The sequence below is a fragment of the Phocoena sinus genome, chromosome 15 (genome assembly GCF_008692025.1).
Source record: "Phocoena sinus isolate mPhoSin1 chromosome 15, mPhoSin1.pri, whole genome shotgun sequence".
Classification (NCBI taxonomy): domain Eukaryota; kingdom Metazoa; phylum Chordata; class Mammalia; order Artiodactyla; family Phocoenidae; genus Phocoena; species Phocoena sinus.
Window position 1 is genome coordinate 53,817,560 of NC_045777.1, and position 23,690 is coordinate 53,841,249.

Here is a 23,690-nt window from a genome sequence, read left to right on the forward strand (position 1 = left end):
ACACGGCGTGGCCAAAAAATAAGTAAATAAAAGCAAAATACAAAACTAAACTTCCAGGTGGAGATGAAACACAAGGTCCCTGGAGGAACACGTGAACTTGGTTGTTTATATTTCTGGATGGAGGAATAAAAACCTGCAGCATTCTCCTGGATCTTTGGACAAGTGGTGGTCAAGTTCCTGGACATGCTGTGAAAACCACTCCCCTCTTTCCTCCAACCTGGTCACAAACTCGGGACGGGGGCTGAGTGAGAAGGGAGAACTTTTGGTGGCTTGGTGGTAGGTATTGTGGGCTGTGGGCTGATGGGTCCACTAGGTGCTTGATGAGATGTGCCCCAGGACACCAACAGACCCTGGCCTGTGGCACCTACTGTAGGACCCAAACATCCTGTTCCCTGTAGGGAATGTCGCAGGCTGGCACGGCAGCTCTCCACACCCTGTCTCCAGGAGAGACAAAGACGTACAGACCCACAGATGCATTCCTGCAGGAACTTGGAGGCTGGGAGCTGGCCTGTGATATTTCACTTCTCTGAACCGAATACTTCCTTTCTAAAGTGAAATTAGACCCGTGTCACAGTAGCTCAGCTGCAGTGATGGGTTCAGTCAGCCTCCTGCATTCATGTTCCTTTGCAGCTTTTCATCAAGGGGTGAAGCTTCAAGAGGCTTCACATCTCTCCCTGGATCCCCATCTCCACATTCATCCCAAGCCTGAGCCAGCCTCCTGGAGGATGACACCACGCAGACCAGAGCTATGTCCTCAGCTGTGGCCACCCCAGACCAGGCCCCAGCTGGCCCATTAGCTGATGGCAGGCACATAAGCGAGCCCAGCCGGACTCACTGATCCTAGCCCAGATCAACAGAATCACCCAGCTGACCTTAGAAGCACAAGAAAGAATTATTTTTCATGAGAAGCAATGACTGGTTGTTTAAAGCCACCAGTTTTGGGCTCGTTTTCTGCACAGCGCTAGGTAACCGCTACAGTTACAGTCCAAGATCAAGGTGTTGGCAGATTCCATTCTTGGTGAGGGCCTGCTTCCTGGCTTGTAGACAGCCATCCTCTCACCGTGTTCTCACAGCCTTGTCCTTTTGTGTGCACGTGGAGATGGTGCTCTCCTGTCTCCTCCAATTCTTATAAGGGCACCACCCTCATGACCTCATCTAAGCCTAATTTAATTAAACCAAAGGCCCCACCTCCAAATACCATCACATTGGGAGTTAGGGCTTCAACATACAAACCTTGGGGGGATGCAAACATTCAGTCCATCACATGCCTGGATCTATTTGAGGACCTGCTGGAAACAGCAGCGCCTCCCCCACCTCCCCTCCCCCAAAAGCTGCTAAGCACACAGTGTGATATTATATTCATGGGGCAGGGTGTCACCAGGCACTTCCTAAAGACCCTTCGAGGCCACAAGTTACAAACTCTAATACTCGCCGGGATGCAGGTCACAGGTGAGGGAAGCCAGCTGCTGGGGCTGTTATGAGCTGGAGAGGACAGATCCAGATGGCACCAGCCATTCTCAGCTCGGACAAGTCATTGCCTCCTTGCTGCAGCAGGAGGGCATCAGCTGGGGCTTCGAGCTCTTTCTTTTAAAGAGAAACCAGAGGACTTCCCTCGTGGTGCAGGGGTTAAGAATCTGCCTGCCAATGCAGGGGACACGGGTTTGAGCCCTGGTCTGGGCAGATCCCACATGCCGCGGAGCAAATAAGCCCGTGCGCCATAACTACTGAGCCTGTGCTCTAGAGCCCGCGAGCCACAACTACTGAAGCCCATGTGCCTAGAGCCCGTGCTCCGCAACAAGAGAAGCCACTGCAGTGAGAAGCCCGCGCACCACAACAAAGCATAGCCCCCGTTTGCCACAAGAGAAAGCCCGTGCGCAGCAACGAAGACCCAATGCTACCAGAAATAAATAAATTTATATATATAAAAAAAGACAGAAACCAGAAAACTGGAGTTAACCTCTTGACTTTTAAGCGTTGGTAATTTAAATTCTACTAAAACATGGTGCGGACTAAACATTCCTCTTTCAAAGTGTGGTCCAGACACCTGCAGCCATCACCTGGGAGCTCAGTGAGACCTGCAGACTCTGAGGCTCCAGCCCAGGCCAGAATCTGCATTTTTAGCAAGCTCTTCCAGGTAATTCGAGTACACTTTAAAGTGAGAACCCCTGGATTAAACAAAATAGACAAGGGAGCTGGACATGCCCCTGACTCAGGTTAAGCAGCCCCACCTGTCAAAATCTAGGGGTCCCTCAATTCCACGATTCCGCATTCAGATGCCGCTCCAGGGGTCCTTTTATTATATCAATTTATTCAAGTGGTAGAAAAACCCTTCTGGCGGCAGGACAAAATAAGAGAGCCTGTAAACATGATTTCACCCCTCTTCCCTTTAAGGAGCTTCCCATGACAGGAAATAGAATTCTAGTTGGCAAGTTCGGTGATGAGGTCTGTAAAAAAGGGTCCCTCGATGTGGCCATAGTCTCTTCACCCCATCCAAGGGGGCTGGCTGGACCCTGCCACTTGGCCACAGTTCGGTCATCATCAGTTCCACTGGCAGCGCCCCTGCCCCAGGAGGCTGGAGGCTCTCTGGCAGCAGCGGGGCAGGCCCTTGGGGGACAGGCCTCGTAAGCGGCAGGCACAGGCAGGCGGGGAAGGAGGCAGAGTCTCTCCAGGGCGCGCTGTATCGCTAGGGTTGCACGTGCCACGGCAGGCGGCCAGGTGAGGGGCTGAGGCACAGGTGCTGTCAGAAGCCTGGCTTGGCACATGGGTCGAGACCACCCAAATGGTCAGTGGCCTTGGAATTTCCCCTGCAGAAGCCAGAGCTCATGGCAACGAGCCTCCAGAACAGGTCATGATGGGCAGCTGGAGGCTTCAGTCCTTGAAGGGGTTACAGGTGTCACCTGGTTGCTCCTTCTCAGCAGCCGGGAGCTCCCCGTTCATCTCCTGCAGTGGGTGGTAGACGTAGGCCCCATCCAGGTGCCGGCTCCTCGCTGCCCTTGACCCGAGGAACAAGGACACGTTTGCCACTGTGCTGATCAGCAGAAGGAAAACCAGGGCCAAGGTGATGGCCAGCCAGGTGGTCCTGGGGGCAGGAGAGAAACCCCGAACGGGGACACTGTTGGGCGCTTCGGGCTGGGGGTGTGCTGGAGAGGCTCCCTCCCTCCCCTCACTTGGCTCCTCCTCCCAGAACAGGGGCACAGGGTCGGGGGCCTCCAGGGACCGTACACTGTCGAAGAACAAATGGGCCTGGTGGGGTGGAGGGCACACTCCACGCATGTTCGGGAGCAGCGGGGACAGTTGTTATGTGGGACTAAGGCCAGTGCGGCCACATCTCCTGATATTTCAAGAGCAGCCGTGGAAAAAAAAAGATTTTTACATGAACGTTACTGAGTTTCAGATGTTGCTCATAAGTGTAAATTTCAGTGGGTACAGGCCACATGTAATACAGCTGGGGACCTAATCTGCCCCGGGAAGCAGCAGTTTGCATTCTGTGCTTCCGGGGATGTTGACAACAGAGGCTGGGTTCTCTCCAGGGTCCTCAAAGCACACAGAGCAGGGAGGACCCACACCCCTTCCTCCAAGGCAGGGAGCTGGCGGGGATGGGTGGGGTCCTTCAATGATCTTTTTTCCTTCACGTGAGTCTTTGTCTGAAGCCCTCAATGCAAAAGCAGACTGCTCGGGTGGCAGGGCCTGCAGCTGTGCCCTTCAGCACCCCATGGCACCCCTTCCCTCACTGCAGGTCTCACACCCGAGGAGGCTGAGCTTGGGGTGCAGGGCTCCCGGGAACCACTGTCCCTGGTCCGCTGCAATTCCCAGCACATTTCCAGGATTTTCCTCCAGGCCCCACCCGACTCAGGGTCAGGACCTCCAGGAGGGATCTGGGATCTGCGTTTGTGATGAGCTCTCAGGTGCTGCCTCCAGGACAAGGCCAAGGGGCTTTTCGTTCACACCTACACCTGCTTCCCACTTTGAGGGGATGGGGCTGGGCCGGGCACCCAGGGGGGCTATGGGACATGAGAACCATGAGAAGAGAGGTTCTCCAAGTGGGGCTCCCAGACCGACAGCATTGGTTCTTGAACCCAGCTCTCTAACACACTCCCCTGGAGGTCAAGTTGAAGACCCCCTGCAACTAGAAAATAAAGACCCAATACGAGGGGTGAACACCCCCAGGTGTCAGAGAAATGACGTGAACTGCTCAGGGCTTCTTGCACCGGAAGCTGAGAAAAAAAGCCCACACCCTGGCCCCTAGATTCCACTGGGGTGGTGGCCAGGGTCCTTCTCAGCAGCTCCCTGGACAGCACAGGTGGCTGCGAGCATCACCTAGGACTCTCCCTGTGCTTATGTCAGAGAATTGTCATCTGGTGCCCAGCTGCCAGTTCCTAGCCCTGCCCAGACCCTGAGCGGAGGCCACGCCTCAAAGGCAGAGGGAGGGGGGATTCCTCCCACCCCTGCCCCAGCTCCCAGCAAAGTACCTACCTGGTGAAAAGGGAGAGTTCTCCTGCCCGCAGGGTGTCCTCAGGTAGCGGGAGACACTGCTTCACTGCAAGATGCCAGGGAGAGGCTGAAGGTTGGGAGAGGAGGGGTCTGCCCCCTGCTGTCCCCGGGGAGCCTGGGAGGGGCCGTACCTCGGGAGAGGATGCTATTCAAGGTGCGTGACCAGGCGAGGCTGCAGTTGCCGGTCTGGGGGTCGCAGGGACACTGGTGCTCACACTTGCAAGGGCTCTGGCAGTCTGGCCCGTACCAGCCGAGGGGACACTCTGCAGGGAGGAGCCAGGAGGACAGAGGTGGAGGCCTTGGTGGCAGGGCCTCTCTCTGCACTGCCAGGATGGGCCCAGTGGTGTGCTGAGCTGAGCTGATGCAAAAGCATCCCTGGGCGGGGCTCCCTCTTGGCTGAGTCAGGGGCCCTTCCAGCTTACCCTGCATACAGATGTCTCCAGTGAAGCCAGGGGGACAGGCGCAGGTGCCCCGAACGGGGTCACAGGTGGCTCCATTATGACACTGACACTTCTTGGCACAGTCCTCCCCGAAGGAGCCGCTGGTGCATGCTGGGATGGGGGAAGCAGGGCCTTTGCAAAATCTGGTCCTGCCCCCCCCAACCCCACCCCAGGCTGGGGCCAACAGGATTGCAAACGCAACTCTCTCGCCCCAAGTGGCCCTGTAGGTTCACATGTTCTCCCAACAGATAGTTCTGGGGAAGTTGGTACGTGGCAGGCCCCGAGGCTATGATCTCATTGAGGGCAGGCAGCCAGCAAGCCAGAAAACAGGTGTCAAAGGACAAGGGAGGACACACACTGGAGGGACGGGACCGATTGTGGCAGCAGCAAAGCACTGAGGAGGTGGGGTGGGGAGGACTCTGAGGAACTGACATTGAGGCTTGGAGAGCAGGGCGTGGCTGGAGCCCCCAGGGCCTGGCAGGTCATGCTGAGGAGTTCAAATTTTTCACTCAGAGCCAAAGAAAGCCACTAAGGATTTAAGCTATGGAGGGTTATAAGTGCGTTGAGCTGTGTCCTCGCAAAGATATGTTCTAATCCCCAGAACCTGTGAATGTGAACTTATTTGGAAATAGGGTCTTTGCAGATGCAATTAAGTAAAGGATCTTGAAATGAAAACATCCTGCACTTAAGGTGGACCCAAGTCCAGTGGCCTGGGGTCCTTGTAAGAAGACAGAGCGGGAGACTGGAGACAGACAGGGGAGAAGGCTGTGCCCGTGAAGTCAGAGGCAGAGATGGGGTGATGCAGCCACCAGTCCAGGAATGCATGGGACCCCCAGAAGCTGGAAGAGGCAGGAAGGACCCTCCCCCAGACCTTTCAGAGCCAGTGGAGCGCTACTGACCCCTTGATTATGGAGTTCTGGCCTCCAGAACTGCGAGAGAATAAAGTAATGTTTTAAGCCTGAGTTGGTGGAATCTGTTGCAGCAGCCCCAGGACACTAATACAGTGATTTACACATGAGGCAAAAGCATGAGACAAGAGGGAAGCGACTTGCAGACCAGGAGGCAGGGATAAAGGCAGCTGAGGCTCGCAGCTGCCAGGCTCACCCTCTCCTGTGTGACCAGGGGGCTGGGGAGGAGGCTGGCCTGGTGGCTTTTACCTTCACTGCAGTTGGACCCTGTCCATCCAGCTTCGCAGCGGCAGCCGGCTGCCAAGACAAGACCGAGAAGGTCAGGTGAGGGCCCAGGCAGGGCTGGGGCAGTGAGAGCGGGGAGCCCGGGCTGGAGCTGCCTCCCAAAGAGTCCCACTCACTCTCCGTGCAGAGCCCATGCTGGCTGCAGTTGGCGGGGCCACAGTCCAGCTCGCTGCAGGCGGCGCCCCGCCAGAAGCGCCCCGTACACTGGCAGCGCCCCTCCACGCAAGTCCCGTGGCCGTTGCAGTCAGACGGCTGGCAGCGGGGCTCATGCACACACACCACGGTGGACACGTGGCGAGGACAGCGCCACATGTTGTCCTGGCTGCAGAAGAAACAGGAGTGTGAAGAGAGGCTGAAGTGCTGGCCACCCCAGCAAACCCTCAAACCCCCCCACTGCAGCCCCTGAGGGCTGCCTTTCCCTGCCTCTCTTCATTGTCCCTTCTCCAGCCTTTTACAGGTTCTTCCCACCCCCAACAATCCCTTCCACCCCAGGGCCTTTGCACATGCTCTTCTATGCCCAGAAGGCTCTCCCATGCCCACCTAGCCCCTCATCCTCCAGATCTCAGCTCATGCTTCACTATCCTCAGGTCTTTCCTGACCAATCACCCCCTTCCATCGGCCTGGGCTGGTGGGCTGGTACGCTACATATACTTCCTGTAAGCAGCGAGAAGCAGGGGTCTTGGCTCCTCCTGCTCTCTGCTGAATCCCCAGAGCCGGGCACAGAGTAGGTACTCAGTATTTGTTGAATGAGACAGTTGGGGACAAGCTTGGCCTTGGACCTCAACAAGGGGGCTCTGGTATGCTTACCAGTGATCGGATGGGTAACTGGCCAAGGTCCCGTTGAGCACGAAGGTGGCAGAGCCCCCTCCGTCCAGGTTGATGGCATTTACCACGTTCTGTTTCAGCAGGAACTCCGCCATCTCCCACAGGTTAATGCTGTGGCACAAGACCAGTGCTGCTGACCTTGCCACAGCCATTTCTGGGTTAATGCATCTTACTTTCCACAGTGGACAGTATCACACACCCACTATGGCAGGCAAATTTCTAAGTGCCCCCCAAAAGGTGTCCTGTCCCAATCCCGGGAAGCTATGACTATAACAAGAGATCACTCTCCTGATCGTGTTATGATACATGGCACAGCTGTCTGCAAATGGGCACACTGTCCTGGATTATCCGGGTGGCCCCGATGGAATCACAGGAGCCCTTAAAAGCAGAGAGCTTTCTATGGCTGAGGCAGAAGAGGAAGTGAGAGAGACTGGAAATACAAGGGGATTAGATGGATTTGACACACCTTTCAGCTTGAAGATATACAAGAGGAGGGTATATACATAAGGGGGAACGTGGGCGGCCTCATGAGTGGAGAGGCCCCCAGCCAGCAATGACACAAAGACCTCAGTCCTACAACTCCAAGGAACTGTATTCTGCCAACAACCTGAAGAAGCTGGGAAGAGGATTCTTCCCCAGAAGCTCCAGATAAGCACCCTGCCTGGCCAACAGCTGGGTTTTGTCTGTAGGACATCCTGAACAGAGAACTCAGTTGGGCCCCCCCACCCACTGACTCCTGACCTACAGAGCTTTGATCTAACAAATCAGCGCTGCCTGTGCTAATTTGTTACACAGCAACAGCAGACTAGCACACTCACTTTACAGAGGAGGAAACAGCAGCTCAGAGAGGTCAAATGACTTGTCTATGGCCACAGAGCTAGCAGATGGCCAAGCTAGGATTGGAACCGAGGTCTACTCCCAGCTAACTTTGTGATAATTTCCTTTCACCCCAATCAGAGCTCAGGAGAGATGAGGCCCTAAGGTGGCGAGACTGAGAGCAAGTGTGTGGAAGATGATGAGTTCTTGGAAGTGGGACAGATCTAGGGACCCTCTGCCTGTGGGAAGACAGGGAACAGATGGATGTGAACATCCCCAGGGAACAGCTGGAGGTCAGAAGGGCAGCTGTTGGTGGGCTGGAGTTCCTCAGAGCAGGACTCAGCCCAGGCCTAGAGGCCCTGGCTCACAGCACTCACCCCCGCTGCTCCGTCTGCCCGTCCACGTGGAAGAGCACCAGCTGCCCCTCCCGGTCGTGGCCCACGGCTGTCCTGGCTGACAACACGTTCACAAATTTGCTGAAGGAACCTGAAGGAGAGGCAGCCTGGCTGATCACCTGGCCCTTCGGGAGGCCTACTAAGCTCTGCCTGCCACTTCCTGCCAGTCACTCTCCACAGAGACATCACTCTCCACCTCCAGGTCTATGCATGCAACATCTCTCTTCCCGTGCCCCGCCCCAGTCGGTCTCCGCAGAGTAGCCAAAGGGCTGTTCTTCAATGTAAATCAAGATCAAACTCCAGGTGAAAATGCTCCAACGGCCTCCACTGTCCTTAGAACAAAATCCAAATGCCTTATCAAGGCCTGGCATGACCTCCTTAGCCTGCTTCTTCTACCTCATCTCCTGGGGGCCCATGCCTCTGAACACCCTGCAGCCACTTTCTACTTCTGGCTGGACTGCACTTCTCCCCAGCTCTTCCCATGGCTTGTGCCTTCTAATCTAAGTCACCTCCTCCATGAGGCCTTCCCTGACTGCACAGTCTAAAACAGCCCATTTCCACATCAGGGCCATGGGGAACCTTCCCTGTCCCAGTATTCCATATCCCAGTGGTTCTCAAAATTGAATGTCAATCAGAATCACACAGGGGGCTCCTTAGAACACACACTCTTGGGCCTCACCCCCAGGGATTCTGATTCTGTAGCACTGAGGCACAGGGGTAGGGGCTGAAGTTCTGCATTTATAACAGGCTCCTCGGTGATGCTGATGCTGCCGGTCCACAAATATTTTAGGAACACTTCTCTATTCTCTTGTCCATAGCTCCTTTCCTCCAACTTTCTCTTTCTTAGCACTTAACCACTTCTTTCCAGTATACTTAATATCTATTTCATTTCTTATATAGTCCACAATGCAGGGATCTTATCTGCTTTAATCCCCACTGATCCCCAATACCTAGAATAGTACTTGTTGAAAGACTTCCCCCACCACCCCACTGGTCCTGGTTTTCAAGAGGCTTGTTGCCAACACCCCCACTCATCACCCACATCTCATCATACTCATTGCCCTTCCCCCACCTGTCTCCTGTGTCTCATCGCACTCAGCCGCCTGACTCTCGTTAATGTAGATGCTTCCGTTGCGAATCAGCCACACGACCCCGCTCAGCAGCTGCACAAACGGATTCTCAGTGTCCAGCACCTCCTCTTCAGACAGGTACCTGGACACAGGGAAGGCATGAGATTCAGTCAACAGCAGTGGCAGCTGCAGGTAGTGCCCTCCCCCACACACACACTACCCCCGCCCGCCCCACCACCCGGCTACTTGATTCCTCCTCATGCCCAGGAACCTGCCTGGTCCTGGAAGCAATCTTTGCAAACAGTCTACGCATCCCAATCTACACTTCATTTAACAGAAACCACCATCCCCAACAGATCACAAGCCCACCTATGGCCCTCAATCTCTCAGGCCATCACCCCAGCCGAACTACCATCTGATGCCTGCAACAGCCTCTTAATTGGCCTCCTTGCTCCTACTACGGCCCAACCAGCCTAGTATTCAGCAGGTTCAGAGCAAGCTTTAAAATGACCAAAGTCAAAATAAATAAATAAATGACCAAAGTCGGTCCTGACCTCCTCTGATATTTTGCTCCTTCCTTCAGTCCCTCACACACACCAAGCCCCTCTGCACCTCTGAGCCTTAGTGCTTGCTGTTCCTTCTGACTGCAATGCTCTTCCTCCAGTTCTGACTCTGGCTGACTTGTGATTAATTTTCATGTCTCAACTCAAAGGTCACCTCCTCAGACAAGTCTTTCCTTATCACCTTCCCGAAACTCAACACTCTATTTACAATCTGTTCAACGCTTCACTGCACATATACAATTTGAATTAACTTAATTATCTCCCTGGGTTTTGTTTATTTTTCCTAGTAATGGGGTGGGGGGTAGTGTCCTTTTTTGAAGGCAAAGGCCGTGCTTGTTCACAGCTATATCCTCAGTACGCAGCACATTTACCGACACAAAGCAAGCGCTACACGATACTGGAAAATGAATAAACTCTACAAGGAAGGCATTACTTTCCCCATCCTGAAGATGAGAAAACGGAGGCTCAGTTTGGTTAGGGGACTTGAACACGGCGGCACGGCTACACCTCAACTCTCAGGCCCTCTGCTCTAGAATCTAGGGCCTAGACAGTCACGGGACTCCCTGCCTCCTCACCCGGTGACCAGGGTCCCGTCGCGGCGGATCCCGAACTGCGCGTTCTGCAGCCCCCCGGCGCTGCTCACCCGCCGCCCGTCGCTCACAACGTTCCCCAGGCACTCGCCCGTATCCATGCGGAAGAAGCCGCCATTCTGGGCGACGCTGCAGCCGGCCGCCCGCGCCGTCTCCTCCACGGTGGCGCGGCGCCTTGAAGCGCAGCCGCCGGGCCCGCCGGGCTCCAGCACCGAGAAGGTGCGCAGGGGCTCGGCGGCCCGCGTCAGGTGGCCGGCCACCGCGCGGTCTGCGAAGTGCGAGACGAAGATGCGTACGTTGGGGCCGCGGGCACCGGGGTTTGAGGGGGACGGCGGCCACCTCTCGTGCTCGCGGCTGCCGGCGCGCACCCTTGTGCAGTCCCGGGCCGAGCGCGCCCGCGCGCGGGAGTAAGGCAGCAGCAAGTCATCGTCGCGGGAGGCCCTGCTGGGATGGGGCAGACCTGAGCTCGGAGTGCTGTGCCCGGGTCTGTGGGACCTCCCCAACGAGGCTTGCCCCCGGCAGCTGTACTCACCCCGAGCCGAGGTTGCCGGATGCCTCACCGAGGAAGCCGCGCAGTGAAATGAAGAAGAGAAGGCAGCGACCCATGGAGGCCGCCATGTTGGACTCGGGCCTCCGGTCACGTGGGCCCACCCCACATGACTCAGGACTTCTGGTGGCAGCTTTTAGCTCTGAATTGCTTATACTTTTCTGGATATCCCAAAATCTCTTCCTGTAATTTACTGTGTTATTTTAGAAGGGGCGGGCGCTGGGGCGGCGGGAAGTTTTCACGTTGATGTAATTTGAAGTCTATGGAAAGTCAAAAAAAAGTAGTATAAAGAATTCTCTTATACTTTTTACTTATCTTTACCAATTGTTAACGTTTGCGCTTTATTCATAGACTTTTTTTTTTTCTTTTTTTGTACGTGGGCCTCTCACTGTTGTGGCCTCTCGTTGTGGAGCATAGGCTTCGGACGCGCAGGCTTAGCGGCCATGGCTCACGGGCCCAGCCGCTCCGCGGCATGTGGGATCTTCCCAGACTGGGGCACGAACCCGTGTCCCCTGCATCGGCAGGCGGACTCTCAACCACTGCGCCACCAGGGAAGCCCCCTAGTTTTTTTTGTTTTTTTGTTTTTTTTAAATGCCCACGTGCACGTAGCCTGAAATCAGCACCACAGACACACCTGGACCTATAGTAAGTTTCCAGGTCTTTTCCCAGACATGAGATTAGTGTCGGGGCTCCACCTGACACATTTAGTTATGCTCACACTGAAGCAGAACAGGAGGGAAGAGAAGCAAGCTGGGAATGAGAGAAACGTTGATGAGCCAGCCCCCCACCCCCACCGCACCCCCCGGCCCCGCCAACTGCCTCGCGACAAGCTCCCACGGAATGCGACATCCTCACTGTGCAGGAGCAGGTAACATTTACCTGGCACCTACTACATTACAGGTACCGTTCTCAGTACTCTACAGACATAACTGTCACAGCTGTGGAGGTAATATAGGGATAGGTGCTATAATTATCCCAAGTGAACTTGTCTGAAAGGCTGAGGAACAAGACCCAACTCGCCACTCAACTGCCCTCTAAATTTATTCATCTGCTCCGAGCCTGGGTCCATCCCAGCCCCACATCCCCAGCCCTGCTCCCTGAGGGGATGACACTGGATTGCTTTGCTTGGGCTGCCTCCTTCTCAGGGTGTGACCCAGGCCCCAGGACTAAGGAAGGAAGGACGAAAGGCGTGCGTTTCACCTTCCTGTCAGGTGGCAGGCATGGAACCATGCTTGTCAGTGGCTGCTGGGTGGTGTCGGTGTGGGCGGCCGCAGCTCTCCGTGTGCTGGCGGGAGTTCCGCCAGGACGTAGATGAAGCCGCCCAGGGCCGCGACAGCCATGGCCGTGTTGTGGGAAGAGCAGCCATCTGGGGAGGCACAGGCCCTGCTGTGAGTGGTGGGGGGTGGCCACCGTTCCATTGGGAGTACTTTTCAGATGTTCCCTCGGCCAGCCTGGGGACGTGCGGCCACCAGAACTGTGTTCATCACTTGCCCCTGGCTCAAAGATCACCCTTCTTTGCTCCAAACCCCAGTGCACCAACCCCTCCAAACTACATTTCCCAGACTGCCCTGCCCACCACAGGCAGGCACAGGTGGGATGAGGGGAGAAGCCAGGGTATTTCTCCCCTTGCCCCTCTCTGTCTCCTCTGTGTCCAGCCTCTGCAGGTTCTGCTCACCCCATCTCCTCTCACGGCCCCTCCAGCTCTGCCTCCAGGGAGGACAGGGGCTTCCTGCAGTGGTTAGTGTCTGTGTTTTCTCACCTTTTCTGTTTTCAGCTCTTGCAGCACCTCTGAGTTCCCTATATTCAATTCCTTCTGCTGAAGTTCCTGATGCAGGTTCTGTTTTCCTGACTAGACTTTGACTGAGAGCGGTTATCTCTGTGACTTTCAGTGTGTAATACACTGAAACTTCTCTCTCTCTTTTTTTTTTTTTTTTTTTTTTATTTGCGGTACACAGGCCTCTCAGTTGCGGAGCACAGGCTCCAGACGCGCAGGCTCAGCAGCCATGGCGCACGGGCCCAGCGGCTCCGCGGCATGTGGGATCTTCCCAGACCAGGGCAGAAACCCGTGTCCCCTGCATCGGCAGGCGGACTCTCAACCACTGCGCCACCAGGGAAGCCCCAAATCTTCTCTTTTATGTTCCCTTCACTGGAGACAGCATCTCTGGACTCCCCACTTTCAAAGAGGAGGGCATGAGAGACTCCTACCCTTCCCTCTAGCTCCCAAACACAAAGGCCCCCCACCCTGGCTCCTGGGTGATGCTGGGAGCCTGTTTTCCTTGAATGCAAGCCGTGTGTATCCTTTCTAGGTTTTGGTTTCATGTCTTGGGTATTTTCATTACCTGTAAATTGTTTTTCTCGCCTCTTCACTCTTCTCAAAAGATGCTGTTGGTACTGAATGGCTTTGGGTAATTCTTCATCTTCAGCAGCTGAGAGAAGAATGAGGGGTGAGCTTCTCAAGATGGATTTTTAAATATTACTGGCTAAGCCCTCTACTCTTCACAACACCTCAAGCAACTCAAGTCTTCTCTTGAATCTGGAGGCACTTCTGGAAGTTTCCTCGTGCCCCTGGGTAGAGATACTTCCACACCACCTCAGTCTGCATCTACTGGTGTTTCCCAAATTGTGGTCCCCCAATCACCCATATCAGAATGGCCAGAGGAGCTCATTGAAAATGGGGTCCGCAGCCCCTCCACCTGCTGAATCTATAGGTCTGGAGGCCTGAGAATCTTCATTTTATAAACGCCTCTGTCTTAAAACAGGCTATCTTATTTCAAAAGCTTTGGTCTTTGAGCATCCTAAGCTTCTCATTTGGGAAGCCAGCATTTACTGGGAGCCTTGTCTGTACCTGGCAAAAGCTAGGTGGTTTCATATGTATTATGTCTACTCCTCATTGCTCAGGAAGGTGGAGATTATTTTGCTCATTTATTTATAGACAGGAAAATTGAGGCTCAGAGAGGTGAAGTGACATACTCCAAAGAGGACCAGCTGTCTGGTGTCACAGGCTGGAAAGGGGCTGCATCCTCTGCCTTTCCACCCTCTGCTGCTTCTTCTTCTTCTTTTTCTCTATTTCTTCTTTTTATTCTTTATTTTAAAAAATTTTTGGCCATGACTCACGGCATGTGGGAATCTTAGTTTCCCGACCAGGGATCAAACCCTGAACCCACGCCCCCTGCAGTGGAAGCATGGAGTCTTAACCACTGGACCGGTGGGGAAGTCCCAGCTTCTTCTTTTTAAAAAAATTTTGTTGAAGTACAGTTTACAATGTTGTGTTTAATTTCTGCTGTACAGCAAAGTGACTCAGTTATACATATACATATTCTTTTTCATATTCTTTTCCGTTATGGTTTATTATAGGATATTGAATATAGTTCCCTCCACCCCTGCTTCTATGTCACCACCTCTCAGACATCTCCCCTGACTACTCTGCCTAAAGAAGCTTCTCCAATGTTCTTTTCTCTCTCAGCCTGATGTATCCTTCACAATCATTATCAGAACTCGCATTTCACTTACTGGTTTGTGTAGGTGGTTTCTGTCTCTCTTCCTTGTTCCTCTTTTCCCTGCCTAGTTTCTCCAGAGCCTAGAACTGTGTCTGGCATATAGTAGGTGCTCAGGGAATACTTGATGAAGAAATGAATTTGTTAACACAGGTGCAGGGGTCCGATATCTTCCAACAAGACCGTTCCTCATCCTGCAAAGTTTTGGCTTCCAAAACTCTGAGCCTATTTCCACGTGTGTGTGTGTGTGCATGTTGCACACCTCTCTCTGCACCCCCCCCAACACCAGTACATCCTTTCCCCAACTGGCATAGAAGCCCAGCGTCCCGACCCCCACCCCTGCTCCCAGCCAGGGAGGAAGTACAGCTCACCTGGCTTCCCAAAGCATCCTTTCTGTGGCTTCTGCCAGCTGAGAATGGCCTCCAGCCACCGGAGTTTATAGAATTTGGAGAAGCCACCGATTCCACAGAACATGACTGGAAGCAAAGACAGGGGACCCTCTGCAGGCCTATCCCCCAGGCCCACCTCTTCCCTCTCCCCAAGGCCACCATGGTGCCACCTGCTAGAGAGAGGCGGCACCAGCAGGTGGGCACTCAGCACAGTGGCTGCAAGGAGGCAGCCCTGAGGGTCTGCCTTAGTAAGCAGGGGCCCCCGAACCTGGGTCCTGCCTTGTTCAGTATGCCCAGAGCTCCGTCACTGGGTCAGATTTTGGGGGCAGGAAGCAGTCAAAACAGTGGCAGATAAAATACAGGATGCCCACTTAAATTTATTTCCAATAAATGATGAATAAAAAATTGTTAAGTAGGACTTCCCTGGTGGTCCAGTGGTTAAGACTAAGCGCTTCCACTCTTCCACTGCAGGGGACACAGTTTCGATCCCTGATTGGGGAACTAAGATCCAGCATGCCACACGGTGTGGCAAAAAAATTTAAAAAAAGAAAAAAATTGTTAAGTATAGCCCATGCAATGTTTGGGATACACTTATACTAAAAATGTATTCGTTGTTTATCTGAAGTTCAAATTTGCCTGGGCCGCTTATATTTTCATTTGCTAAACCTGGCAGCCCTAGTGTATGTGTGTGTTTGTGTGTGTGGCCGGAATCAGGGACACTCTGCTGCTTTGTTCCTAGAGCAGAATGCGGGGGCCCACTGTTTTCCATGAAGAGGTCCCGGGTGGGGTAGGCGTATCCGATGGCCTCAGCTCTCTGGTTCAGGTCCATCATGTTGGCACAGAAGAGGTTCATGTAGCGCTGGCTCTGGCGGAACAGCCCCTTCGTGCATTCCGTCTGGGGGAACAAACACCAAGAGACAAGGAAGTTGGTGGTCTGAGCGATTCATGCACGCTGTTACAGGAAAGGACCTGCTGTTCTGAAACAGTTTTTTAAGTGGCTGCCTTTGGGGCAAGTCCTTTCCCTTTTCCCAAAATTTCTTCCCTATCCACACTCCCAGCCTAGTGGGGCTTAGTCACTGGAGGACAGAGACAGCTGAGTTCGAGCCCCGGCTCTGCAGCTTAGGAGCTGTGCGACTTCCACCCCCTAAATTAACCTTTGTGAGCCTCAAGGGTTTTCATGGGGAAAGGGCGATGCCGATGGGAGCTGCACCCGAGGGGCGCTTGTGTGTGTGGGGGTGGGTGGGGGTGGGGCCGGTACCATAACCTGGAAGTGCCTGACACGACGCCCGACACTAGGGGGCGCTCTAAAGCGCTCTGTCACCGCATTCTGATTCCAGCCTAACCCCGCAAGCAGGCAGCTACAGTGCAGCTCAAAGCCTGGGCCGCGGAGCGGTTGCACAGAGACAAGGACAGGGGATGAGAACAGGCTTTGGAAACTTCTATAGCAATATGTCAGAGCAACTTTCTATCTGCTGAATCTAGTAATCACAATAACTTTCCTTGTAACTTGGCTTTTATTGTATTTACAAAAACACTGGGCTGTGACAGCTTACAAATAAATAATAATACAAAAATCTATTAAAATCAGCAAGTCCTTTCTTGGCTAAGAATTTATGGACATTGAGTAACATTTTTGAATAGAGATAGCAAGCCCTACTTTGTATATAAATAAATATATGTTTAAAATGAGTATTCAGCGGGAGTTCCCTGATGGTCTAGTGGTTAGGATTCGGTGCTTTCACTGCCATGGCCCGGGTTCATTCCCTGGTCGGAGAACTGAGATCCCACAAGCCCCACGGTGAGGCCAAAATAAAATAAAATAAAATGTGTATCTAGCAAATCTTGTGCTTGGAAGAGTGTTTGGGCACAGGAGAAGTGATGGTGGGGCTGTTTTGGTCTTGGTTTGGTTTTCTGGAAGCAGCTAGCTACTGACTTTGTTCTAAGACCTTTTTCCATCTGTTGTTTACTGAGTTCTTTCTGCTGCTTCCCTCTCTCTTCTTCTAATACCCTGAGATCCAGTTCAGCATGCAAAGTTCTCTGTGCAACAGAATCTCATCACCCCCCCGCCCCACCACACCACTGTGGTTGGATTTCATGGCTGAACAATGACAGGCTACTCACTTCCGCCTCCTGAGGTCTGAAGCAGGGGTTTAAAACCTGCTTATTTTCCAGGTGTGAACATACGAAACCACACTGTCACGAGCCCCTTTCAGTCATTCTTCCTCTTCCTTGGGCTGTGGTTGAGCCCACGCCAGGCACTCACCATTCTGGCCGAGAGGAAGAAGAGCAGCTGGTGAGACAGGCAGTAGCCAGAGCAGCCGGGCCTGGTCATGAGGGTCTTGCAGAAATCGGAGAGCCTGCAGGGCTGGCTGCTGTTTGTCCTGTGGGAGAAGTGGTTCCAAGCTGTTCAAAGCATCCTGAATGAAGCCCGAGGGCACGGAGGCTTTCCTGGTCCTGATGCCCCCTCTAGTTATTAGACCCCCCCCAGTAGGGTCCAGGCACACAGCCATGCCAGATAAACACAGGTGTCCTGTGTCTGGATTGGCTAAATTGTTCCCCCCGGCCCAGGGGAGGCGATGCTGGAGCTATCCTGGGTTAGGGGAGCCACCAGGGGCTGCGACTTCCCATTTCTCCGTGGGACCCCCAAGTACCATGTTTCCCAGAATTGCCCTAAACAGCAGACCCCTGGACCCAGAACGGCAGATCCCCGGGCCTGGCATGCCCACCCCCCTGTGCCAGGCCTGCCCCATGGAAGGGACAGGGCAGGTCCCTCACTGGAGCATAGCTCCTCTGCAAGCCCAGCTGTGTCCTGGCCCAAACACCTCTCTGAAGGATGCTGAGAAGGTGGGAGCTGGGGCACCTGCTGCCCCTCCTGCTCATGGGTTTCATGGGTCCCTGCACCTAGGGCTGCCCCTTGGGGGTTTGCTCCAAGCCCACTGCACAGCAGGTGAGCTAAACTAGGCTGGGTCCTTCTTTCTGGGGCCTACAGCCCTGTCCTGCCTTCTGGGACTGGTTCTCCTTGCCAGATGCAGTTCACATTTGTTCTACAGAACCATAAAACAAATGTGAACTGCATCTGGCTAAGAGAACCGGTCCACCATGGGAGGTCAGCCCCCTGTGGTGGGGTCAGGGAAGGTTCTGGAGGAAGGATGCTGGAGCTGGCCCTGAAGTGTGAGCAGAGTTACTTAGGCACATGGCCTGGGGCGGGGCAGGGTGGGAGGAGGCCCCACAGAGGCGACTGCCAGGCACAGGCAAAGGCTTAAAGTGGGAGGGAGCCGGTGCTTTTGAAAGTCTGAAAAGAGGCCCCAGGGCTTGGACCGGAGTGGCCTGGGGACCTGGAAGGGCAGAGGAGTTGGGGCTTTTCCTGAGAACAAGGAAGCTTCGCACTGGGGTGGGGTGTTCAGATGTGCTTTTTGGAAAGATCCCTCTGGTGTGGGGAGACCAGCCAGTTGGGGAGTGCAGGGCATGGAGGTAGGTGTTTGGAGAGGGCTGGAAGCCTCAGGTGGAGAGAGGGGGGCTGACTCACAGTGATGGGGATGGGAGAAGGAACAGCTCTTGGGGGAGCTTGCGCCTGGTTTTGCCCAAACCCCTGGGGATTTGGAGAGTGAGTGGGACGGGAGGACTAGCGGAGGGCAAGCACTTTGGGATTTTCAGGAAGCGGGGCCTGTCCAGGGGGCCACCCGGTTCCCAGCAGCTGCACCAGGCACAGGTCACTGTGCTCCTCCGAGAAGGAGTCCTGCTGCTCAAACGTGGAGTAGACCATGGAGGCCTTGGTGCGGGTCCAGATGTGCGGGAGCTTCCAAGACCCAGGCTCAATGGCTGGCTGGAACTCTGGCAGAGAGGAGAGGGTTGCGGGGAGACCCAGGAGCAGTGGGCCATGCCGAGCTTAACCGCCCCCCAGGATCCTGTGGTTTTGAGCCCACGAACTGGCTGTCCCTCCCCTGGCAGCCCTGAGCACACTCGGGTGCCTTCAGGGCTCGGACACTGCATTTGAAACACAAAGGAAGCGCTTTCTCTAAAAAAATTTTTAAAAATCACTAGGAACAGTGTTGGGATGGGCTCTGACTAAATCTGTCGCATCCCATGGAAGCTTGAGACATATAAGTAGGGTTAGTTGACACCTTTTGTTCCGTTAGAATGTGGAGCTCTTATGGAACAGACTTCACGATGACACGGGCTAGGATGGTCTTAAGGACCAGGCCTGGGAGAGGGTGGGGGACGCCGACTGCAGAGGGACAGGCCGAAGCTCGGGAGGGCTGGGGTCAGGTCATGATGTCTGGCCAGTTATCTCCCCACTCACCCCCACGGACCTGGGAGCTGGGAGCCTGGGAGGCAGGGCTGGACCATACAAGGAACTGGTTTATTTATTTATTTATTTATTTATGGCTGTGTTGGGTCTTCGTTTCTGTGCGAGGGCTTTCTCTAGTTGTGGCAAGCGGGGGCCACTCTTCATCGTGGTGCGCAGGCCTCTCACTATCGCGGCCTCTCTTGTTGCGGAGCACAGGCTCCAGACACGCAGGCTCAGTAGTTGTGGCTCACGGGCCTAGTTGCTCCGCGGCATGTGGGATCCTCCCAGACCAGGGCTCAAACCCGTGTCCCCTGCATTAGCAGGCAGATTCTCAACCACTGTGCCACCAGGGAAGCCCCTGTTTTTTTCTTTTAATTTTATTTATTTTTTTTGGCTGCATCGGGTCTTAGTTGCAGCATGCGGGATCTTTCGATGCGGGATGCGGACTCTTCATTGTGGCACGTGGGCTTCTCTCTAGTTGTGGCGTGAGGGTTTTCTCTCTCTAGTTGAGGCGCGCGAGCTCAGTAGTTGTGGCACGCAGGCTTAGTTGCCCTGCGGCATGTGGGATCTTAGTCCTTGAACAGGGATCGAACCCACATCGCCTGCATTGCAAGGCAGATTCTTTACCACTGGACCACCAGGGAAGTCCCTTTTTTAAAAATAAGTTTGGAATAAGATCGTTTGAGGGCACACCTGCCCCCTGAACTGAACAGAGGATTTCTTAGAGTGGAGCCTGTCCAGTAAGGACAGAATATGAGCTGCAAAGGGCGAGCTTCGTGGGTGCTTCAAAGTCGTCTAGTGGCCACATTAAAAAAAAACAAAGAGAAGCAGGTGAAATGAATGTTAACAACCTATTTTATTTGAACAAATAGATCCCAATATCCAAAATACTATCTTTTCAACTTGCTGTCAACATGAAAAATCAATAAAAATTAATTATTTGCATTCTTTTTTTAATATCATTTTTCTACTACAAAGTTTGAAATCTAGGGAGTATTACACTCGTGGCACATTTCAGCTCAGGCTGGGTACATTTCAAGAGCCCCACAGCCACGTGTGCTTCTCGTATTGGGACAGTGAGGACTTAGCGCCCTCATGCAGCTCACTCACTGTGAAAGTACATCTGTTTCCCTGCAAAATGTCAGTGTTGGAGTACTGGGTGCTGTCCCGAGCTTCACTGGGACTACTACGTGTATGCATGCCATATGCCCTTTCTAAAAAATTCTGAATTCAGAAACATATCTGGGTTTCAGTTAAGAGATTATAGATCTGTAAGAATAATAAAAATACCACCACCAAAATGTGCATCTGATGTTCCTTGTGGGCAGGCTCCAGGTCAGGGTTTCTCAATCTATTTTTCATTCTTGCCCTTCTCCAGCCTTTTAAGACATTTCCCCGTGAACATTTAAAAATAATAGCTTTTTTGAGATATAATTTGTTACCGAGTCCAAGCTCGCTCTGCTCGCTGCACGACAGGCCAATGAATGGGGAGACGAGGTGTTGAGAGAAGGAATACGACTTTATTCGGAAAGCTGGCAGACCGAGAAGATGGCAGACTAGTGTCTCCGGTAAACCATCTTATGGGGTTTGGATGCCAGTTTCTTTTATAGTACAGAGAAGGGGAGGAGATGAGGAAGTAAAGTAAAAAGGCCATAATTGCGAAAATCCCCTGGTGAGGGGATGTGTTAATTTCTTCTTTCTTGAAGCCATCCACAGGTGGCGGGGGAGGGGGGAGCGGGGGTGTTCAGATTATCTCCCTGTGAGCTGAACAGAGGCACTTTAGTTTAACTTTCAGGCAAAGGGGCAGGGTTCCCTGAGGCAGGCCATTATGTACGATTATAATAACAAAAGCAACGAAAAGCAAAGGTTAAAGTCAAAGAAACAGATTGAACATAGAGTCCAATTTAGCTCTTCCCTGTTACAAATTCACATGCCCTTTTAAAGTATACACTTTGGCAGTGTCTCTTAAAAGTATATTCACAAAGTTGTGCAAACACCACCACTGTCTAATTCTGAAATATTTTCATCCCCCAAAAAAGAAACCCCACATCCATCAGCAATCACTGCCCATCCCCCCTAACCTCAGCCCCTGGCAACCACTCCTCTGCTTTCTGGTTCCATGGATTTGCCTACTCTTGACATTTCACACAAATACTCATTCAATATATGACTTTTTTGTGTCTGATTTCTTTCACTGAGCATAACGTTTTCAAAGTTCATGTATCTTGCAGCATGAATCAGTGCTTCATTCCTTTTTTATGCCTGAAAAATATTCCATTGTATGGATAGATCACATGTTATCCATTCATCAGTTGATGGGCACTTGAGTTGTTTCCATCTTTCTGCTACTGTAAATGATGGTGATATAAACATTCATTAACGGGTTTTTGTTTGAAAACCTGTCTTCAGTTCTCTAGGGTATACGCCTAGGAGTGCAATTGCTGGGTCGCGTGGTAACTGTACGCTTACGTTTAACTTACTGAAGAACTGCCAGACTACTTTCCACAGCAGCTGCACCATTTTCCACAACCACCAGTGATGTGGGAGGGCTCCTCCTGCACAAGTTTTTGTTCAGAACTCCCGTGAAATTTTTGTTTGGCTGCACTGTGCAGCATGTGAGATCCTAGTTCCTCAACCAGGGACTGAACCCATGACTCCTGCATTGGGAGCACAGAGTCTTAACCACTGGACCACCAGGGAAGTCCCTGTTGAAAATTAAAGATTTATTTATTTAATTTATTTTTGGCTGCATCAGGTCTTAGTTGCTGCATGCGAGCTCTTCGTGGTTGTGCTTAGGCTTCTCTCTAGTTGTGGTGTGCAGGTTTTCTCTTCTCCCGTTGTGGTGTGCAGGCTCCAGGGCATGTGGGCTCTGTAGTTTGCGGCATGCGGGCTCTAGTTGAGGCGCGTGAGCTCAGTAGTTGTGGCACGAGGGCCTAGTGGATCTTAGTTCCCTGACCAGGGATTGAACCCGCATCCCCTGCATTGTAAGGCGGATTCTTTACCACTGGACCACCAGGGAAATCCCCAGGTGAAATTTTAATACTGTAGATATATTGCATATGTTTGTGTGCCGTATCTATATCTGCACTTTATACATAAAAAGAGTATGTTTTTCTTTACTCCTCAAGAACCGTTTTTTTCTGGCTTGGGTGTGTCACTGAGAACGACTGTTCCAGGTGAAGCCTGTCACTATCATCACTTGTTAACCCCTACAACAACCCCTCAAGTGGGCACCATGCTTATCCCCTTTTGTACCTTAAAATCTGAGGTTCTGGGGAGAAAGTGACTTATTTTGACCCCCTGTCTCACAGCTAGGATGAGGTGGTTCAGGGATTCCAACACCTGAGTCCACATCCTTTTTAAAATTTTATTTATTATTATTATTTTTAAATTTATTTTTGGCTGCGTTGGGTCTTCATTGCTGTGCGCAGGGCTTTCTCTAGTTGCGGCGAGTGGGGGCTACTCTTCGTTGTGGTGTGCGGGCTTCTCATTGTGGTGACTTCTCTTGTTGTGGAGCACAGGCTCTAGGCGTGTGGACTTCAGTAGTTGTGGCTCACAGGTTCAGTAGTTGTGGCATGCAGGCTCAGTAGTTGTGGCACGCGGGCTCTAGAGCACAGGCTCAGTAGTTATGGTGCACGGGCTTAGGTGCTCTGTGGCATGTGGGATCTTCCCGGACCAGGGCTCAAACCTGTGTCCCCTGCATTGGCAGGTGGATTCTTAACCACTGCGCCACCAGGGAAGTCCCCCGAGCCTACTTCTTAATCGTGGAAATTCTGCCAAGGTTCAGCCTCCTGTCTCTGGAAAGGGAAACAGTACCCTCTTGACCTCTGGGAGGACTGAATTTCATGTGTGATGTTGGCCAAGTGGGCAAGCAGTACAAGCAGGACTAGCTTGTGATGCATCCTGCATCTCTATCTCCCTAGAGAAACGATCCCAACGCCTTCCTCAATCAGGCTTTCATATTCCAGGACGAGGCGTTTACCTCTGGTTTGTCACAACCATGGCACCTGGTCCTTATCCTCTTAGATCATGAGAACAAGAGGGGCTCTCTGAGATGTGAAGTCCCCATCCCTTAATTTACAGGTCAGGAAAGCCAACTGATAGAGTGACTTGCTCAAGTCCAAGGCACCCTGAGGCCAAGGTCTCTGGATCCCAGCCCCGTCCCACCTCAGAGGGTGCCCGGAGTGGGCAGGGCATGCGTTCCAGCTTCACACCCTTGGCAATGTAACGGAAGGCAGTGGCCTCCCTGGGAACTGGGGCATTAACGAGGCTGCCCATGGTGTCTGTTTGCCCATCCCTCCATCTGTATGTATGTACTCGTCCTTCCTTACCCTCTTCTACCCTCAGGTTTCAAGCCCTGCCTCTGCCACACACTCACTAATGTTGTGACCTTCAATGACCTCATCTGTAAGAAGGGGAGTCACAGGGCTATTGGGAGAAGCAAAAGAGATACATGCCAAGTCCTGAGCTGGGTTCTAGGGTCCCTGGTGTTGCCCCATCCAGGCTCTCATCAAGGGAGGAGGCGCTGTGTCATTTGTCTAATATGTGGGTGGGTGAGGTGGGGCTGAGGGCAGGTGGTCGCTGTGCCT

At 52.9% G+C, this 23,690-nt stretch overlaps 2 protein-coding genes across 8 annotated transcripts; both read right to left on the reverse strand.

The window, feature by feature from the left end:
- Nucleotides 1–2,288: 2,288 nt before the first annotated feature.
- Nucleotides 2,289–11,095, reverse strand: NAGPA (N-acetylglucosamine-1-phosphodiester alpha-N-acetylglucosaminidase). 7 transcript variants are annotated; one of them, XM_032606856.1, is made up of 11 exons: nucleotides 10,916–11,092; nucleotides 10,369–10,827; nucleotides 9,233–9,372; nucleotides 8,143–8,251; nucleotides 6,932–7,060; nucleotides 6,241–6,446; nucleotides 6,089–6,136; nucleotides 4,914–5,042; nucleotides 4,623–4,754; nucleotides 4,474–4,537; nucleotides 2,289–2,992 (listed from the first exon to the last, which is right to left on the reverse strand). In XM_032606856.1, exons 1-11 carry the CDS (start codon nucleotides 10,999–11,001, stop codon nucleotides 2,869–2,871), a joined length of 1,626 nt encoding a protein of 541 aa, XP_032462747.1. In that variant the 5' UTR covers nucleotides 11,002–11,092; the 3' UTR covers nucleotides 2,289–2,868. The 7 variants fall into 7 exon arrangements, 4 of the variants coding, with proteins under 4 accessions (XP_032462747.1, XP_032462745.1, XP_032462746.1 ...); XM_032606854.1 differs by having other exon boundaries at nucleotides 2,289–3,079; nucleotides 10,916–11,090; XM_032606855.1 differs by having other exon boundaries at nucleotides 2,289–3,079; nucleotides 10,369–10,824; nucleotides 10,916–11,089.
- A 1,070-nt stretch (nucleotides 11,096–12,165) lies between these two features.
- Nucleotides 12,166–23,379, reverse strand: C15H16orf89 (chromosome 15 C16orf89 homolog). Its single transcript, XM_032606116.1, has 7 exons — nucleotides 23,316–23,379; nucleotides 18,494–18,698; nucleotides 17,077–17,194; nucleotides 15,573–15,708; nucleotides 14,796–14,900; nucleotides 13,270–13,356; nucleotides 12,166–12,296 (listed from the first exon to the last, which is right to left on the reverse strand). The coding sequence occupies exons 1-7, from the start codon at nucleotides 23,377–23,379 to the stop codon at nucleotides 12,166–12,168; spliced, it is 846 nt and encodes a 281-aa protein (XP_032462007.1).
- Nucleotides 23,380–23,690: the final 311 nt, after the last annotated feature.

What these genes read in the sequence shown, in the direction of transcription:
- NAGPA (XM_032606854.1), bottom strand. Translation starts at nt 11,001, where the DNA reads ATGGCGGCCTCCATGGGTCGCTGCCTTCTCTTCTTCATTTCACTGCGC. An exon ending in CGATGAGACACAGGAGACAG is followed by an intron (nt 8,252 to 9,232) that starts GTGGGGGAAGGG and finishes CCTCTCCTTCAG; the next exon opens with GTTCCTTCAGCAAATTTGTG. An exon ending in GAACTCTCCCTTTTCACCAG is followed by an intron (nt 3,080 to 4,473) that starts GTAGGTACTTTG and finishes TCCTGCCCCCAG; the next exon opens with GACCACCTGGCTGGCCATCA.
- C15H16orf89 (XM_032606116.1), bottom strand. Translation starts at nt 23,379, where the DNA reads ATGGGCAGCCTCGTTAATGCCCCAGTTCCCAGGGAGGCCACTGCCTTC. An exon ending in AGGATGCTTTGGGAAGCCAG is followed by an intron (nt 13,357 to 14,795) that starts GTGAGCTGTACT and finishes TTCTTCTCTCAG; the next exon opens with CTGCTGAAGATGAAGAATTA. An exon ending in GCGAGAAAAACAATTTACAG is followed by an intron (nt 12,297 to 13,269) that starts GTAATGAAAATA and finishes GTGCCTCCCCAG; the next exon opens with ATGGCTGCTCTTCCCACAAC.